A 19,381-nucleotide genomic window follows, 5' to 3' on the forward strand; every position below is an offset into this window, starting at 1 on the left:
TGTGATTAACACTGTACTGTTACTAGTAATTACAAAATCAAGAAATTTCAATGACAAATTATTATTAATATAGCCATATTGTAGATAGGTCTATGTTAGGTAACTTTATACCCGCGAGGAAATAAAGTAGGTGCATGTTTATGTATTTGGTAGATAAGTAATACAAACACAATCATAAATTGTTCAAACATAAAATTACTTAAATACCTGGGCATTATCGACAGTTATAGTAATCTGGCCAGTGTATGCGTAATCTAAGAGAAAATCCACAGCTGTAGCATCCATATCAACCATGGTTATTTCACTTTGGGATTGTTCTTTCATCTCTCCTATAATTATGAAACACCTTAAACAAGGCACCTATTGAATGGTTTAAAAAAGTGCTTACCGTTGAACATGGCGAAAAAATAAGGGCTAACTGAAGCCAAAACTACTTTGTGTGCGCTAAACTTGTCTGTTCCTATTTTTAATATTACATCACATAACTAAAACAAAAACTGTATGTATTGCGTGTCTATATTATGTTATTTTAGATAAAAAAAATGAGTGCAACTTTAAAAACATAACCACATGTCTATTATTTGTTACCATTTTGGCTAAACTTGTAATTTTATAGAAATATTGCATATCATAAGAAAATTCACAGAGGTGAAGTCTGAATAAATGGATCTATAAGCGGTGCAATTGGCTGTTCCTTGTGAAACTATACATAGTAGAACCTTGGAGATCTCACTCAGAACGCCGAACTCAGAATCCGAAGAACAGCAAGAACTTAGGTTTAATAGATCAACAGTGGACGCAATATTTAACAAGCCTCTCTTTGTTTGTTTTGTGGATTTAACTAAGACCTGAACAGCAAAAGTAGAACAAGAACAATAACGAACGATGGACTGTCTGAGGAAGTGCATATCAATACGAACCTACGACAAGGGGATAACCATAGTCCTACCCTGTTCAACATCATTATGAACCAAATCATTGAAAATATTAAAAAAGTGAACGCTAAATATGGGATAGGCAATTGCACCATTAAAACATTATGCTATGCAGATGATGCAATCCTCATAGCAGAGAACAAATACTACCTACAACGCCTGTAATATAAGACGAAAGTAGCAGCTCACAAATTTACACAAAAACCAGAGCTGAAACATCAACAACAAAAAGTGTTACCATCACAAGTGGAATAAGAAGCGAGGATATCAGAGAAGAACTAGAAAATAATACAGGATGTGGTAAGATGGGCTAGAACAAGAAGGACCCAAACAATACAAAATAATCTAGTAGATGTCTTGTGGATAAATTAAGTACTTATTGTAAAATCTACTGGATAGTTATTTAATGGTGGAAGATATCTAGTAGATGTCTATTGGAACTGGATCATATCGGTGCACAAATGTATATGTCTTACAGAAAGCTACAAAAGCTATTTACGTGATATCTCGCACCGATAATTATTAGATATATGGTATCTAGGTATATCTAATAGTAATAATTGATTGATATCTACAGGATTTGTCAAAAGTTGTCTGAAAGAAATAAAAATCTAATATTTACAAATGGTAAAACCTATACATTATGAACCAATAATAGTCCCTAACCTAGTAATCCTTACCTTGGAAACGGTGTAGGTTATAGTGTTCATAACAACCTGAGGGCATTATAGGCGGGCGTTATCATAACGCACTCCTTCGAGTGGGGCACTTTTTTAGGGAAATAACCATAAAATACATGAAAAATGGAAAATTTTCTTAAATTTTTTTAGAGAGACTTATTCTCAAAATTATTCTTGTTGACGCTTTGTAACTCGTAATTGTTACTATAGAACAGTTCGCTCTTTATATATTTTATATAAATTAATACTCCGGATGGGCGGTTTTTTTTTCTGTAAGTGATATTAAATTTAAAAAATGGACCAATAACCACACAGAAACATAATAAAATTCTGAAATTGAAATAACTTTCTATATTTTTTTTTAAGTTATTGCCACTTCTGCTTAAGAAAATATAAACGTAATTAAAATGTTATCTTTAGAATGTTAGTATTGCTTTTATAAAAAAAAAGAAAAAATTATGAAAAAGCTTAGTTTTGTTCTTGCTAGTTCACCTAACCAAGAACAAAATATAGTTCCATAGATATTAGATTGTTCTGAAAGTTCTTATAAAGAGCATGCATTTTGTATGGACATTTCGATAAGGGTCGACATCACGACATCATAAAAACATCACGTTTAAAGTCTATAACTTTTGAATACAAACTGAACTTCTGTGATAATAAAGTGCATTTACATAGATTTTTTAGTGCCAAAAAGTACCCCAAGTAAAAGGCCCAAAGTCTGTATCGTTTGCGGTGTTTGTTGAAGAAAATAATAGCAAGTAGTAAGTACCTGTCCTTGTTGCCTCATTCGTTGTATATTACCTAGTGCATTTACACTATGTTTGTCGTTTTTAAGACAATAATCCTTATTGGTAAACAATCGCAAATCTATCCCTTTGAAGGTAGTTTTCGAGGTAGTCTCAGGGCTTTCGGATAAATGCAGTCGGTCTAGAACTACACTAGGATCCACCCAGGTTACTACCTTGTTATTCATCATTGTCAGTCTTATATAGTCTTCAGATCTGAAATTAAATAAAGTATGTTCAATATTTATACTCCTAATTAATTAGCCAGTTTTACTTTATGGGTTAACAGGTTAATGTTGCAAAATATAGAGCTTTTTTATTTTATACACCATTTGGTAGCCATTTGCCATTTTGGTAAAAATGACAAAATTAAAAAAAGTGACATAGTTATATCTTAAAGTAGGTACTTTCGTTACTACTCATTCAAAAACTTATCTGCAATATTAACTTTGTGGTGTGTTCTGTAAGTTTTTAGGTAAATATTCCAGGGAAAGTCCACGATTATTAGAACCGGACAAACAGGACCGAAAAATCACTCAATTATTTGTAAATCGCAACCAAAAGTTTTTTTAATTTTGTTCTGAAAAATCTGACAAAGGAAGAATACGGCTCATCCCACATATTTTTTTTATTTCATATTTGATTAGGACGCAAAAAATATGAAATTATTATTTTATTATTTTTCAAAATACTAAGTAAAATAGCGTCAATACAAAATAGTGCGCTAAAATATATATTTAAAAATGCTATAAAAATTTTTTATACCAGTCTTGTTCAAGCATACACTATTATTCAAAAAAAAAATCACCGAAATGTTTGCCTTGTCGATCACTTTTAAAACTTCAGTTTAAACAAATTGATACGGTTTTTATCGCAAATGTTTGTTCAATAGACACAGTCTTATCGATTAGATAAGATAGCATTTATCGGTCCTTAATCTCCATTTATTGCCTAATAAATTGTATCTAATTGCCATTTACAAATACAAACATAAATCATAACCAAAAAATTTAGGTAAATTACAAAGCAAAACAAAATACAATACTACTACTACTACTTAAAATAGAAAAGGGTGTTTTTTTTACAAACATTTTGACAGTAGCCGCCCAAGATTATGTACTACACGATAATAAATTTCCCTTACGATAGTGGTGCCATGCCCTCGTATATCATTCTGAAAATTTTTAGAAGTTTTTAAATATTGCTCAAGGCTCTAGAACAATCTGGCAAGTTTTAGAAGCTTCTACAAAGATTTCGAAAACTTTGGGACGTTGCAAAACACTGTAGAACGTTCGGGCAAGCTACAGAAGTTTGTTCAAAGATCTGGAAGGTTTTAGAACGTTGCTAAAGGCTCTATGACATTCTGACAAGTTCTAAAAGCTTATGAAAAGGTCCTTTGAAGGTTTGGGACTGTTGCTAAGGGGTCTAGAACGTTCTGGGTAGTTTTAGAAGATTTATGAAAGGTTTTCTAATGTTTTAGAAGGCTTTATAACATTCTAACAAATTCTAGAAGCTTCGGCAAAGATTTTGTAGGGTGATCCGTGGTTTGTCATTGGAAACAATGGATTTGAGACATTCCCATACAAATAAGTAACAGGGAGACAAATCGGGTCAGAGCGCAGGCTACGGTTCGTCACGATCGTATATGACGTGAATACAGAATTTGTTGGCGTTTTCTTTATACTATTAAGGGTAATACCAAAGTTTGCATCTTCGTAGTAAAATAGCGTCAATATAAAATAGTGCGTTAAAATGTCTTTTTAAATATTAAAATCTTTTATATCAGTCTTGTTCAAGCATCCACTATTATTCAAAAAACAACTCACCGAAATGTCGCGCTGTCAGCTTTTTGCACTTTTAAAAGTCCAGTTTGAACAAATTGATACTGTTTTCAAAAGTTCACTTATAAATCGTTTTTATCGCAAATGTTTGTTCAATGTTCAACAGTCTTATCGATTAGATAAGAAGATAGCATTTGTCGGTCCTTCAACAGAGAAAAAAATTGCCAATTACAAAGCAAAACGAAATACAATACTACTACTACTTAGAATAGTAAAGAGTTAATAACAAAAAGTAATAATAATATACAATATAAAATACAAAAGTAATTTTGACAGTAGCCGCCCAAGATAATAAATTTCCCTTACGATAGTGGTGCCATCTGGTGGCGGGGCTAAGTACTTATCGGACCACCCTCGTATATCATTCTGACAATTTTTAGAAGTTTTTAAATATTGCACAAGGCTCTAGAACATTCTGGCAAGTTTTAGAAGCTTCTAGCTTCTACAAAGATTTCGAAAACTTTGGGACGTTGCAAAACACTGTAGCACGTTCTGGTTAGTTCTGGAAGATTTATAAAAGATTTTCTAATGTTTTAGAAGGCTTTATAACATTCTGACAAATTCTAGAAGCTTCTGCAAAGGTTTGGAAACGTTGCCAAAGGCTCTAGAACGTTCTGACTAGTTTTAGAAGCTTTTTTAAAGATCTGGAAGGTTTTGAAAAATGTGGCCATCTAGTTAAATAGTGTTCTAGAACCACGTGACAATTATCACTATTATCAAAACTATCAAACTGTACTCAAAAGTTGTAAAAATCAGAATTAAAAAAAGTTTTATTGCAGTATTCGATATAAAACGTGTTTTTGAGATATATATATAACAGCTATTTTGATAGTGGCCGTGTGACTGCTTAGCTAAATTATTCTCTAAAACCACGTGATATCTGTCACTAATCTAATGTCAAAACTTAGAAAACAGGAAAAAATTAAAATCTGTATTTTTGAAATATGGTTTATAGAGCGAATTGGTATTATTTTTCGATGTAGAAAGTTGAAATTTTGTTCTTGATTTTTAATCATATCATCTAGGTCTTTTGATATAAATTAAGGGGGTTTTGACAGCCGGTAAATACGATGCTTTCATCTATTTTGAAGTAGCTAATAGGGGGCGCTACCTATAACCTTTTCAGCTGCTGAATCGGACATAATTTCAAAATATGATTGCAATATTATATAAATTAAATATCTCGAAAACGGTCAACTTTTAAGATCTAAAACTAGTTCACCTTTTTTACATAGAAAACATATTAGAACCATATTTTGAAGTCGTATGTTCGTTTCAGTTTAAGCAGCTGAAATGGTTACAGGTAGCGCCCCCTATTAGCTACTGCAAAATAGATGAAATCGTATTTACCGGAGGTCAAAACCACATTAGAATGGCTCAAAAGTAACAATTATGCAGACTAGAACAACACTGGAATCGATCTTTGCCGGTTTTGAGACGAAAGAATACAATTTGACACAGATTGACCATGAACTAGTCAAATTCAGCGACCAATGTAGTCTCAACAGACGTATAATGGCTCAAAAGTAACAAATATGCATACTAGAACAACAGGGGAATCGATCTTTGCCGGTTTTGAGACACACATTTTCAGTTATTTTTATGAAAAGACCCTGATGATCGATAAAAAATCAAGAACAAAATTTCAACTTTCACACCCTGTATCTAATTTAGCTAAACCGTATTATTTTGATGTCAGGAATATGCTGTAGCTCCCATTACTTATGTCCCATAACTTATGGTCCACCCTGTATAATGTATCCTCTAACGCCGCATTCGTTTTCGCGCTCCATGGAGTGAGCAGAGCGTTTTTGACGTCACAATGTCGTAATTTGGCAAAACCATAATTACCATAATTTTATTTTTTTTTTCCCCGCGTGTCTCTGGATGTCGTCCCTCCACCTCATTTGAGGTCGCCCGACTTTTCTTTTTGTTTCCCTAAGTCTCCATTGGAGGATGGCCGTGGTCCAGTTGCCGTCGTCCCTTGCCACATGTCCAGTCCATCGCCACTGTTTCCATGACGTCTAAGACTCCCGTCCTTCTCGTAATTTTATCATTCTTTTTTCTATCCCTTACTACTCAGCATTGAACGTTCGATGGCTCTCTGGCACACTCTCAGGCGATTGGCACTTTTTTGTGTGAAGGTCATGGTCTCAAGTCCATACGTCATGACCAATGGATTGACATCATGATTAATTGGAGTTTTAGGATTTCCTAGGATATGAGAAAGCTTACTAGCTTTATTTTATGGTTTAGATACGTATTCATTACTACTTACTACACTATTTCAACATTAATGTTGTCTGAAGTCCCACGGCTTGCGATGCTTCTTTAAGCTCCTTTACCATATTGGTGAGCTCCTCATAATCACTGCTAAATAGAACAATGTCGTCTGCAAAACGTAAATGGCTCAAATACCTGCCATCAGTGTTAATGCCTTTTAACTCCCAATAAAAGGTCTTGAAGACTTCTTCCAAATCCAAGGTTTTGGCGATATTGAGTCTCCTTGTCCAACTCCTCTGTTTATGAAAATTTTTTCTGTGTTGTGGTCTTCTGTTATCTCCACGTGAAAAGTGGCATTCTCGTAACAGTTCTTTATGGAGAGTGGAGTATCGTGATTCGACCCTAGCCTTATCCAATTCATTTAGTATTGTCCATTCTTCTACCTTTTGATAGTCGACGAACCCAATGTGAAGAGGGACATTGTATTCCCTAAATTTCTTCATCACTGTCCGCACAGTCTGGATATGGTCGGTGGTGCTATAGCTTTTTCTGAAACCGGCTTGTTCTATGGGTTGATGGAAGTCTAGTTTTTTACTCAGGATCTTGCTAATAAATTTGTACAAGCTAGATAGGGCCTGTAATTTTCGATGTTGCTACAGTCTCCTTTCTTAAAAATGATTTTCACCTCGGCGTTTTCCCATGCCTCTAGAATGCGGCCCTCCTCCAAACACTTATTGAGCAGGATGGGGACAGCATTTCTGCCGTAATGCGCTCTTCTCCTGGAGCCTTGAGGTTTTTCATAGACTTCAGTGTCTCTTCTAGTTCGAATGTATCTCGCCTCCGATCTCACATTCACAATTTGTGCTCTGGTAACCTGCGTCTGGCATTTCTTGTTTGTAGAGCTTTCCGTAGATGTTTCGTTTCGTTCGTTAGACCGGCGTTGACATACGCTATAGATACAAGAGCTGACAACAAAAGAATGAAAAATATCCTTCGAACAACGGAAATGAAAATACTTAGAAACATCTCAGGGTACACATTAAGAGAGAAAAAGAAACACAGACATAAGGCACGAATGTGAGGTAGAAAACATTGTCAGGTGGGGACGTAAACGTAGAAGAGCCTGGAATGATCACATGGATAGGATGGCTAGAGATGGTATACAACGAACAAGACGCTCCTTAGGAACACTTCCAAGGATATGGATAGAGTCGTGGTCTTCAGCATCTTAAGGGAGCTGAAAGTTGGAAAATAAAGGCCTAAGGCAATAATCTAAGAAGATTATAATATCCTCATCATTGTAAATGTAACATCATCCTGAATTTCTGGCCGTCGTTTTAAATTTCCAATAACTGTCTCCATGTAAAAAAAAATCATTCAAATCGTCTCTTATAAGTTTTAAAGTATATTTTTATTATTCACCAAAAATAATATGTAATTGAAAATGAGAAATTAGTCCTGTACCGCTTTGTAAATCCAATTAAATTGTAAAAATGATGATTGATAGTCCTTTTTAAGATTATTAAGAATTTGTTTTTTAATAACAAACGTTTATTGTTGTATTTTTTTAGCGTCTTTAGACTCCTGAGGAAGCCTAAATAAAACTGGCAAAACGTCGTCAAGTTTAGTACTGGTCTTTTATCAAACGTAAACTAAATTCCCATTAAAAAAACCAACTCACGATATATACTGGATCACTAAAAAGCAACAATTTTCCATAATTAATAATATCTAAATTTTCAGAGTATGTGCCTGCAATTTATTAATGCCTTACTGTCAGAAACGGACGACTTTGAGTTTAGGATGCATTTAAGGAACGAAATAGTGAGAACTGGACTTAATGACAAATTAGGTAAGTTTAGATTTTCATAATTTAGTTAAATTTAGAGAACGACAGTATTATTGAATAATTTACAGACTTTATGTTGCCAGAGAAAAATAAACAAACGCCAAACTTGTTGATTTATTTAAAGTGATGTTTTACAATCAAAATGAGATGAAACATTTAAGATGTATTGCAGTTTATATACAAAATTTTGCCAAATCAGTCACTCTGACAAAACAAATACACCAACCACAATGACAAACTCTTCAAATAATGTCAGAAATAAGTAAAAACAAAAAATTTATTTTTAAAAACATCCAACTCGTTTAAATATTGAATATATATCCTCACGATTATTCAATTTATTGTTGTGTGAGTTTTATTCCTCTTTAACTTTTAATTAATTAAATTTATGAACTTTTTGATTTTTTTTTAAAATAGTATTGTTATAAGAGTCGAAGTACATGTTTGGTGCTTCTGCATGAACATTAAATGAAATTAAAACTAAAAAGATGCATTTATGTAAAATCGACAAAGGATAACTAAAGTTGGTTACCGATATTATAGTCTGTTCAGCGACTACTGACTGTTACGTCACAATAACCAGCAAACAACGCATGTCGTTGATTAAATGTAATATTGATTGATTTGACAAAAGTCAAAAGGATTTTAGTTTTAGGTTATAACTTAAGGCGGGGGCTACAATAAATTATATAGTAAATAACCAACCATTCAATGTTTATATACCAACAGTATATTATATACAGTTCTTAGAAGGTGTACAACACTTGCAAAGGCTTCTAGCAATCATCATATAAAAAGCAAATATCGGTTTTTCTGTGCTAGCATAGTTTCTTATTGTTATTTTTGGAATGCTTCTTCTGTGTTATAATCCATTATATTATTAGCGGAATTGAAAAATGAAACCAACCCGATCATCGAAAGACAATTTAGGATATTCGAAAACCAGAAGGAAAGCGATGCGGACGAATTACACGAACGTTTCGACAAGGTCCGAATCGACATGGACGACATGCAAGACTGTTTCGAAGTGTTGAAAAACGTCACTTTGGAAACAGATTGCGAGCAATATTTCCTGAGCATCCTGCAGCATTTGTTGTTCATTCGAGACGACTATAATGTCAGGTAAATCAAAGGGCTCGCGCTAATTGATCTAGTGACTGAACGAAACGTTTGCAGACCGGCTTACTTCAAGATAATCGAAGAGGTCGTGTCGCAAATAGTTTTACATAAATCAGGATTGGATCCGGACTTTAAAAAGAACCACGTGGAAATAGATTTACAGTCGTTACTGGACGAATTAAAAGGTATGACTCGTGATTATAAAAGAGATGAATTTATATGACTTTTCTTTACTTTTGTTTCAAAGAAAGACCACCTTCCGCGGATACTGGTAAAGTAGCTGAGTTACAAAAATACCTGGATGAAGCGCTGGCCGCTAAAGTCGAAACTGAAGCCAAGTTAACCAAGTTACAGACGGCGGTCCAAAGCGGCAAACTAGACCCGGATTTGGTAAGTTTATTTTGCCTAAAAGTTTTCATTCCACAGCAAACGGACGCTATAATCGTCACTCCTTTTCTATTACTTCTGCGCCGAGTGAGAACAAAGTTTGACATTATTGATGTATGTCTTAACAGATCATTAATTGATGATCTTTTAATTGTGAAGAAAGACACTTTTATCTTTTGTTGATAGGTGGGAGAAACTGAAAAGTCGGTTTGTTATTTTAGAATTATGTTAATTCTATTAACAACTATTCAGTTTGCTGATGACATCGCTGTGGTTGTCACAGTCACTTGTTGATAGAAAAATTCTATGTTTGCACCTCTGGGTGCATATTCTTCAAAGGAGGAAAGGGAATTATCAAGAGAACACACTTGTAGAATGTGACAGAAACACGTTATTGTCAGCTTCTTCTGTCACATTCTATAAACACTTCTCTTGAGATTTCCGTTCCCTGCTTTCAAGAATTAAGCCCCTGTAGTTGTCTATTTTGCATGAGATCGATTTTTTCCTTCCAAATCCATAGAAAGAAGAGAGACATGGTTCTGTACTTGGGTGTTACGTTCGACAGCATAAAAACTTGGAAATTCCACATGTAGAACGGCATGAATAAAGTCTTCAAATATACTCCAGATCTCTGGCCATCGATTGACTATATTAACTTGTTACAAAGCTTATGATAGATTTTATCTGGATTTTGGTTGCCTTGTTTTTAATGGCTATAGTAAGTGAAGCTTGAAATGGCTAGACACGATAAATCATCGGGGATTGAGTTTGGTCTTGGATGATGATATCCTCCACTATTAACGTTCCTTGTAGCCAGATCAAATGTTTAGTTCTTTGTTGCTTTACAGTTATTGCTTCGATAAGTTAGAATTTCGATTACTCGTAAACGGTGCGCCGGAAGAAAAATTTCCAAGAGACCTTTTTCCTTCAAAATTAAACGGGGAATGGAAATCAAACATCAATCAATTTTATTTTTATAAAAAGCAGTAGCGTACCTTTTTTTCTTAAAAATTATCAGGTGACTTATTAATACGCACCACTGGTGGAGATAATAACAATTTTTTAATTGGCGAATTTATTGACCAAGTAGTATAAACTTGTCAAAATCAAATGAAACCTCACCTATTTTATGGTTACAGTATATGCAAAATGTAGTTACCTATCAAAAATTATTAAGGTATTATACAGCTAATTGTTAACGTTTTTTTGGAAAATCTACATTTCTCAAACTAGAGCTGACTTTCACTGATTTTTGATATCGTTCAAATATCACTTGGTATCTTTTCCCATTACATATCTATCGTTCTAATCTAAGTAAAGCTTAGAATAAAATAGTGGCTTAATACTTTGTAAATTTGCTATACAAGTTACAAAAATAATTCATAAATATGTTTAAAACGGCGACTATTCGACTACAAACGCAAACATACCTACTCCGTTTTTGAATCCTTCAGCAACATTATTAAGTATCTTAATGGATATACTCCTAACAATTTCGCTATTTCGCTATTTAAGCTGTCATTTAAAACAGTTTGAATCTGTGGTAATTTCTCAAGGGTATCAAAAATCACTCAAAATCGGCGTGAGTTCGAAAAATGTTGACTTTCCAAGAAAACGCGAACAGTTAGCCATAGGAAACCTCAATAATTTTCGATAGATAATTAAATTTCGGTGGTAAAAATAGGTGGTGTTCGATTTGATTTTGACAAGTTATTAAAGTTTAAAGGTTGCAATTATTGAGTAAAAATGTTGAGACATCCTGTATGAGCTAGACAATTTCTCGCATATGGATCCTAAAACTTGATCATTTAGCCGTTCCCAAGCCAATTTTGATTAATAAAAATCAAACAGAGGTTGAGTGATTAAACCCTAAAATTTGTTCTAAACTTTTACAAAATAACGAATATCTGAGAAACTGTAAAGTATAGACGTATCAAAACTCAATGTAATAACCTTTTATTTTCAACGTAGATTCTGAAAACCAAATAACATACTAGCTATTCCATTTGAAAAAATATAACTTTAATACTTTTTCTGCATTTGGGACAACCGGTACATCTTGAAAATATTTTTAAAAGATACCTCCAAAGTCTATATTCATCCCAGAATCAAAACTTTGTTGAAAGTGAATATTTTAGTCACAATTTTCCGTGTCGAATAATGTGAATAACCCTGTATAAAAAATATTTTATTATACATATTTATTTTTTATATATTATTATATTTTTAGATTTTCCCATCGATTTCAAATATTTTTCATGTATCATAACCTATATCTATTTGCAACGGTTTTCAAGGTATGACGTTTGAAGATTTTGGAGTGTCATAGCTCCTAACCTGAATGAGATAGAACTAAATGATTTTCAAGTTCTTATCTTAACTTTTTGAGAGCCCTCTCTCACTCATCTCTAGTGGTCGTTCCACCATTGCCATATTTACAGCCACCACTCAGCCGAATAGTCCTGGGTGCGTATTCTTGAAATGAGGGAAAGGAATTATCAAGAGAAAGACTTATAGAATGTGACAGGAACCCGCCATTGTCAGCTTCTTCTGTTACATTCTATCAACACTTTTCTTGAGAATTCCGTTCCCTGCTTTTAAGAATAGGCCCCCTGTTCTGTACGTCCGTAACGAAACAATTTTGGACCCTAGTTAATACAGAAAATGTAGGTTATTTTCTGTTCCACTATCAAGCCCTGAAATATGACGCATTTGTTGTGCATATACACGATTTCCTTCTACAAATAGTCTATAAGTCTTGATATAAGGATTTGTTTATGTTCAATACACCTAAAAGGCATTTTGGACACAGTTACTCTCAGTTTAAGACGACTCGCATTCACGAAACTGATAAAAACGTCAAAATAGCCTTACATTAATTAATCCGTCAAGCTGACAATAGCTGGTAGTACGATATTATAAAACACACATTTTTATTCGATAGACTACCGCACTAGAGCGGAAAAGTGCTACTTCCGCCATGATGAAAAATCGTGCGGCAAAGTACACTTTTCCGCACGATCGTAGGAAATATTTTTTTTCACTGCCGATTGCTTTGCATTTTGACTTTATACTATAATAATTGATTGTTTAAGGTCAAAGATATAATGAAAAATGAATCGTGTGCTCCTCCACCTCCGCCGTTGCCAGGGTCGGGCGGCGGTCCACCTCCACCTCCAATGCCAGGAACGGCCGCACCGCCGCCTCCTCCAATGCCGGGGATGGGTGGGCCACCTCCACCTCCGATGCCTGGCACGGGCGGACCACCCCCACCGCCTATGCCTGGTATGGGCGGCCCACCACCACCTCCTATGCCTGGTGAGTAAATTTATTTTTGTTTTATTAACGCCATGACAATATTAACTCATAATTTAAAGTCCCTTTGTTGAAATTATTTGTCATGTTTTTTTTAAATAGACTTTTTACTTTTGCCGTTTATCTTTTAAAAGCAACTCATTTTAAAAATAGCATCTGAGTATATTTGAACAAGGTATTTCAACTTATTAGAGTTTTAGGTGTTATGAAAAGTTGTATTTAATTTTCTTACTAGTGGATTAGATTTGTTAGTTAGTAGAAGAATATACCATATATTTTCATTCAAAAAAATGAGTATGTGTGATTTATTCTAATAGGTGGTGGGCCTCCTCCGCCTCCACCGCCACCAGGCATGGGACCAAGGCCACCTCCAGCTCCAGGCATGGGACCACCACCGCCGCCGTTCGGCATGGTGCCTCTACCTGGAATGGCTCGTCCGGACGTTTTGCCCCACGGCCTGAAACCGAAAAAAAAATGGGAAGTGAAGGGGCCTTTGAAGAAAGCAAATTGGAAAGCTGTAAGTACTTCTACTTATTACTAACTTTCGACTTATTAATCGCATTTTTTTACATATTATGTTAATAAAGTAAAACGAAAACAACACAAAAAAATCAATGAATATTTAAATTAAGACAAACGTTTAAAACGACCTGCAAATTGCAAAAGACGCATTGACAATCAAGGCAAACATCAAGTTAAATATTGCGTTAATAGCAGTGTCATATCTCTCTATTATATTTTGGTGTGAACACGACGAAATAATATGTCGCAGAGCGAGTTGCCATTGTTGAATAAAAGCTAGTCACAGAAATGTAGCCCAATTTGCGATAAGTCACCCAATCTGGCACCGCTGATGCAACATTACTGAACGTTGAAAAAATCATTCAAAGCTCCAATGTGAGCTATGTCATGGTGAAAAATCTTTGGTACACTTTAACAGGGCTTGTTATTGTTTACTGTTTGTTTAATTTTAGTAACAATTAATAGTAATTTACAATTTGTAGCTCTTGAAATAGTGTTTTGACCGCCCTATACAGTGTCAATTATAACAATGTTAAATAGCCGCCTTATTTAGTGATAAAGACACGTTGAACTAAATTGAAATCTGAGTTTGACAGTTTCCACTTTAATGCCCGGTTTATACCTCCAAATTATCAATTAAACTAAATTTGCATTAAGTTAGAGCTACACCTTTGTAATAGGTGCGCCCATCTATTACTTTTTTTTATCTATGAGTCAAAAGTCACGTGGTTAATGCATATATGATCTGTCAAAGGAATGCAATTTATAGTCATGGATTCGCTTACAACACAACAACGCATTTTGGTTATCCAAACTTATTACGAAAATGGTCGAAATATAAAAAAGACTTTTCGCAAACTTCGCACTATTTTTGGCCGACATGGGCGCCTTACAGAGCCTGGAATTCGTTGGATTGTTAATCGTTTTGAGGAAACTGGTTCGGTTGAAGGTCGTAGACTATACCAACATGCTCGTCCAGCTCGTACTCCTGAAAACATAGCCGCAGTAAGTGAAGTGTGCGCATTAGGGAGACCACCCTACGCCAACTAACACAAGAATTGAAGCCGGCAGACCATCAACATCGGCGTGTTTTTGTTAATTGGATGCTTGAAAGAGAAGACGGATTTTCGGCCAAAGTGCTCTTTTCTGATGATGATCATTTTTACCTTAATGGGTACGTAAATAAGAAAAATTGCAGATTCTGGGGATCTGAAAATCCACACGAATATCATGAACAACCTGTCCATCCCGAAAAAGTGAGTGGTGCCGGTTATGAGCTGGTGGCATCGTTGGACCACTATTTTTTGAAAATGCGGAAGAAAAGGCAATTACCGTCAACGGGGAACGTTATCGCGGCACAATTGGATCGTATTGATGCTGACGACTTTTGGTTTCAACAAGACGGAGCAACGGCTCACACATCCCGCCAAACAATCGCCTTATTGCACGAGAAATTTCAAGAAATTCCGATGTTAATTGGCCCCCGAGATCGGGCGATTTAACACCTCTTGACTATTTTCTTTGAGGATTTTTGAAAGGAAAAGTGTATGCAAATGCTCCCCGGACAATTCAAGACCTTAAGCGCAATATTCGGACTGAAATTGCGGCCATAGAACTGATGATTTTGGAAAAAGTTATTTGAAATTTTGATGATCGGATCGAAACGAAGCCGGTGGTCACCTGGCTGATGTTATTTTTCATACATAAATGGCATGAACCCACCTTCGTTTATCAATAAAAGCGTGTTGTTTTTTTCAAATAGAGAAAAAGTAGCAAATGGCGCACCCTATACTAAAATTAATTTTAACTTAAAAGTTGACCAACTTTCAACTTTGCTAATTCGTGAACCTTTCGTCACTTTTCGTCGTGATAAAAAGTGAACTTTACTCTATATCTCCAATTGTTTTCCATCGTTTTATCAAGGATACACCAACTCCGACTAGTGTGATAACCACAACCATACAAAACTTCATCCATTGTTTAATGTTTTTAACTTTACAAATAATCATTTTATAGCTTTTTAGGTTAGAATATGTTTAGAATACGTCAAAGTTAAAAATACATCTATGTTCTATGTGATTTAACTGAACATCTCTCGAAAAGTATAAATCACATAAATTTTTATTTAAATTAAATTAAATTTAACTTAATTTTTTAATTTGGAGGTATAAACCGGACTTGACAATCCGTGCCTCGGTTATTTTGACTTGTTTTGCAATGATTGAATCTTGCTAGATTAAACATGGTGGAATTAAACTTTTAATTAGGGTCACCTGAAAATAGAGGAAACTTTTATGCCTGGTTTATACCTCCAAATTAAAAAAATAAATTACATTTAAATTAATTTAAATTTTAAGATATGCTAAATTAAATGACGTACCAGATGTCCAAGAGCACCCTGGACATAGGAGAATATGTCGTAACATACGACCGAGGTTTTTTCCTCAAAATCGTTCATACTCAAAAAGTTCAAAGTTGAACAATTGCTGTATAGAATAATCAGCTTTATCTGTCAGAGGCTCCAAACATTTTAAATTAATCCTGTTAAAAATTTCACTGTTCACATCGCAATTCTTCTTCTTTCATGTGCCTTGTCCGGTCTCCCTGACGTTGGCGTTCTCCATGGCAAAAGTTGTACGGTCCTCCGCCAAGCGAAAAAGTTCACCAGCCCCTTTTATGCCGGTCCAATCCCTAATATTTCTGAGCCACGACTGTTGCTTTCTTCCAGCTCCGCGGCGCCCTTCAATCTTGCCCTTTAGTATGAGCTGTAATAGACGATATTTATCACCTCTCAAAATATGTCCAAGATATGATGTCTTTCGGCAGTTTACGGTCGTCAAGAGTTGTCTTTCGATGTTCTCTTTATAGTACATTCTCGTTTGTAGCATGTTGTGTCCAGGGAATACGAAGCATTCTTCTGTGAAGCCATATTTCGAAAGCCTCCAGTTGGTTCATCGTCTTGACCTTCAGAGTCCAAGTCTTTACTCCGTACAGCAATACCGACCATACATAGCATTCAACCATGCGTTGTCTTAACTTCAGATTCAGGTTGTCATTGCAAAGAAAGGATCTCATATTATTAAAAGTTGCCCGAGCAATCTCTATTCGGCACTTTATCTCGCAGTCCGGGTTTAGATCCTCTGTAACAATACTACTAAGGTATTTGAACATAGAGACACGTTCAATTTGGCTTCCATTAAGTTCTAGGGTAGTGCCATTGTGTGGTTGCCTGCTGAAAATCATAAATTTGGTCTTTCCTATATTGATTTTTAGACCTTGTGTCTCTCCCACGTCACCGATTTTGTTTATCAGAAACTGTAGTCCCTCCCAGATGTGATATTCCTTCCAATGCTTCCTTAAATATTCGATCAGAGTATAGGTTGAAGAGTAAGGGCGACCATATGTAACCCTGTCTTACTCCACGTTGTATTTTAATATGGTCTGTTTTAATATTGCCTACTTTTATCTGCGCCGTTTGATTCCAGTATAGATTTTTAATTATGCGGATATCTCTATCATCTAATCCAACCCCCCGCAGCATGTTAACAAATTTATCGTGTTATGCGCGGTCAAAGGCTTTGTCGTAATCGATAAAGCATTTTTGGAGGAGGTTCATTCGGAAAAGTGCCTCACGCGTTCCGAAAGCGTTTCTGAATCCGAATTGAGAATCAGCAAGATCTTCCTCGCATCTACGTCTGATGCGAGCGTGAATGATACGTAGGAATGCTTTGCGCATGTGGGACATGAGTCTGATTAAGCGATAATCATCACATTTTTTTGGCTGATGTTTTTTAGGTATATAGAGCAATAAAGGTTGATGATAACCAGAATTTCACCTGTCTCATAGATACTATTAAACAGTTTAACTACCAAGCCAATATTTTCCTCTGTAATGAGCTTTAGAGCCTCGGTCGGAATCTCGTCAGTGCCAGATCCTATTTTTTGCTATAGATTTAAGAATAGTTGGTCCCATGCCCTCATGCACGTATACCGCATCAGCTCTATCATCTTTAAAGTTGGCCTCTATATAATTAGTCCATGTTTTTTAGTTCTTACAATTCTGGTTAACATTACAAAATGCTACTTGTAACCCTTGTTGTATCGTACAAGTGTTTATTTTAGCCAGCCAAACGGGCACCTGTCACTAAAACAATTCTAATGAAATGGTTTTGTTTCAGATTGTGCCTCAAAAACTTTCAGAAAAATCGTTTTGGGTCAAAGCGAAAGAAGAGGATTTGGCCGAACCGGATATTCTGGAAGGCCTGGCCAAAAAGTTTTCCTCAAAACCCGTTAATAAAGTTAACGACGAATCTGCCGACAGGTAAGTTTTCAGTCGCACACTATTAATCCACTTGAGCTGTTTTCCACTTTTCCAATACAGAATCAGTAACGTTGGAACGTTGAAAAAGGTGAAAAAACTTATGGTTCTAGATGATAAAGTGGCGCAGAACATTTTTATTTTATTAAACGGCAGTTTAAAACATATACCCTACGATGATATTCGTAAAGCTATACTTAGGTGTGATCATAGTGTACTTTCAGAAAATGTTTTAGAACAATTAATACAGGTAAGTCGCGATTGATTTGTCACCGGTTGTGTTGTTTATTTATTTTTTTATTTAGTACTTACCACCAGCGGATAAACTGAATCAACTGAGGGAATTTAAAGATAAATACAAGGAACTGCCGGAAGCGGAACAATTTTGCATTAAAATTTCCGAAGTGAAAAGACTGCTGCCTAGATTAAGGTCACTTAGTTTTAAGCACCGTTACGAAGAAATGGTTAGCGATACCAAACCAGTGAGTAAAATTAGATTTTTTTTATACGTAAAAGTGTACGGCAATATGACGTGTTGTAGGACATTGTAGCGGCGACAGCAGCCTGCGAAGAAGTTAAAAAAAGCAAAAAGTTTGCTAGGATGTTAGAACTGATACTGTTATTAGGCAACTACATGAATTCTGGCAGCAAAAATGGAGGAGTATACGCTTTTGAAATGAATTTCTTAACTAAGGTTGGTCACTTTGGTCTTTCATTGGTCGCCATGTATGCAATTTTCGGTTAAAGAAAAATCTTCTAAGCTACCAAGCTTTTGTTAGTGTTTACTAACCTCCTCAAGGTGCTAAATGTTTCGGCCTAATTTGTTTGTTTTTATATGGAAACTCTCCATCACCCTTTTAAAATGGTTAAGATAATGTTACAATATTTTACCATATAATTGCAGATTGCTCTGTTTATTTAATATTATTATTTATTAACTATTCTTAAACCCTACCTATACTTATTATAAAAAATGCAATCATTATAGAACTATAGCACTGATTTCTCATCCAAGCAAGGTCATGCTCAGGATCCTGTTGCAGAGACTTAGAATTTTTTTAGAATGGTAAATACCACAAGAACAGGCCGGTTTTGTGAGGGGAAAGGGTACGAGAGACTAGATTATGAATGTGCGGCAAATCATTGAAAAAACAAGAGAATATGGCAAAACTGCATACTTGTGTTTCCTGGATTACAGCAAGGCTTCTGATTGTATCAACTGGAGACGACTTTGGGATGTCCTGTCGCAGATGGGGACTCTGGTTCACCTACTAAAAGAACTATATAACAATAACATAACACTAATGAAGGATGAAGGTGGATGGAAGAACCTCTGAACCTTTCAACGTGGAACGTGGTGTACGGCAGGGTTGTGTTCTGTCACCCTTATTGTTTAACGTATAT

At 35.3% G+C, this 19,381-nt stretch overlaps 2 protein-coding genes and 2 long non-coding RNA genes across 6 annotated transcripts in view; 2 read left to right on the forward strand and 2 right to left on the reverse strand.

The window, feature by feature from the left end:
* The window catches only part of LOC145726390 (kelch-like protein 17), a 45,165-nt gene extending 44,821 nt beyond the window's left edge, over positions 1 to 344 (reverse strand). The window contains exon 1 of one of the 2 annotated variants that reach the window (XM_081975435.1): positions 208 to 344. In XM_081975435.1, the coding sequence (XP_081831561.1) occupies positions 208 to 324 (117 nt within the window). In that variant the 5' untranslated portion in view covers positions 325 to 344. The remainder of the gene's footprint in view (positions 1 to 207) is intronic. The other variant, XM_081975436.1, reaches the window with a different exon arrangement.
* Positions 345 to 1,951: 1,607 nt separating this feature from the next.
* LOC145726405 (uncharacterized) lies at positions 1,952 to 4,328 on the reverse strand. Its single transcript, XR_014177594.1, has 2 exons — positions 4,230 to 4,328; positions 1,952 to 2,619 (listed from the first exon to the last, which is right to left on the reverse strand). It is a non-coding gene; the product is annotated as an uncharacterized LOC145726405 (long non-coding RNA).
* A 3,858-nt stretch (positions 4,329 to 8,186) lies between these two features.
* LOC145726383 (protein diaphanous-like) overlaps positions 8,187 to 19,381 on the forward strand; it is a 32,444-nt gene continuing 21,249 nt past the window's right edge. For both annotated transcript variants that reach the window (XM_081975425.1, XM_081975426.1), the window contains exons 1-10: positions 8,187 to 8,319; positions 9,201 to 9,438; positions 9,493 to 9,620; positions 9,683 to 9,825; positions 12,918 to 13,140; positions 13,455 to 13,654; positions 17,838 to 17,980; positions 18,041 to 18,227; positions 18,283 to 18,459; positions 18,519 to 18,671. In XM_081975425.1, coding sequence (XP_081831551.1) covers positions 8,214 to 8,319; positions 9,201 to 9,438; positions 9,493 to 9,620; positions 9,683 to 9,825; positions 12,918 to 13,140; positions 13,455 to 13,654; positions 17,838 to 17,980; positions 18,041 to 18,227; positions 18,283 to 18,459; positions 18,519 to 18,671 — 1,698 coding nt within the window. In that variant the 5' untranslated portion in view covers positions 8,187 to 8,213. The remainder of the gene's footprint in view (positions 8,320 to 9,200; positions 9,439 to 9,492; positions 9,621 to 9,682; positions 9,826 to 12,917; positions 13,141 to 13,454; positions 13,655 to 17,837; positions 17,981 to 18,040; positions 18,228 to 18,282; positions 18,460 to 18,518; positions 18,672 to 19,381) is intronic.
* Positions 14,417 to 15,262, forward strand: LOC145726762 (uncharacterized). Its single transcript, XR_014177659.1, has 2 exons — positions 14,417 to 14,668; positions 14,797 to 15,262. It is a non-coding gene; the product is annotated as an uncharacterized LOC145726762 (long non-coding RNA).

This window comes from Ips typographus, linkage group LG3, assembly GCF_016097725.1.
Source record: "Ips typographus isolate SLU linkage group LG3, UJ_Ityp_2.0, whole genome shotgun sequence".
Taxonomy (NCBI): domain Eukaryota; kingdom Metazoa; phylum Arthropoda; class Insecta; order Coleoptera; family Curculionidae; genus Ips; species Ips typographus.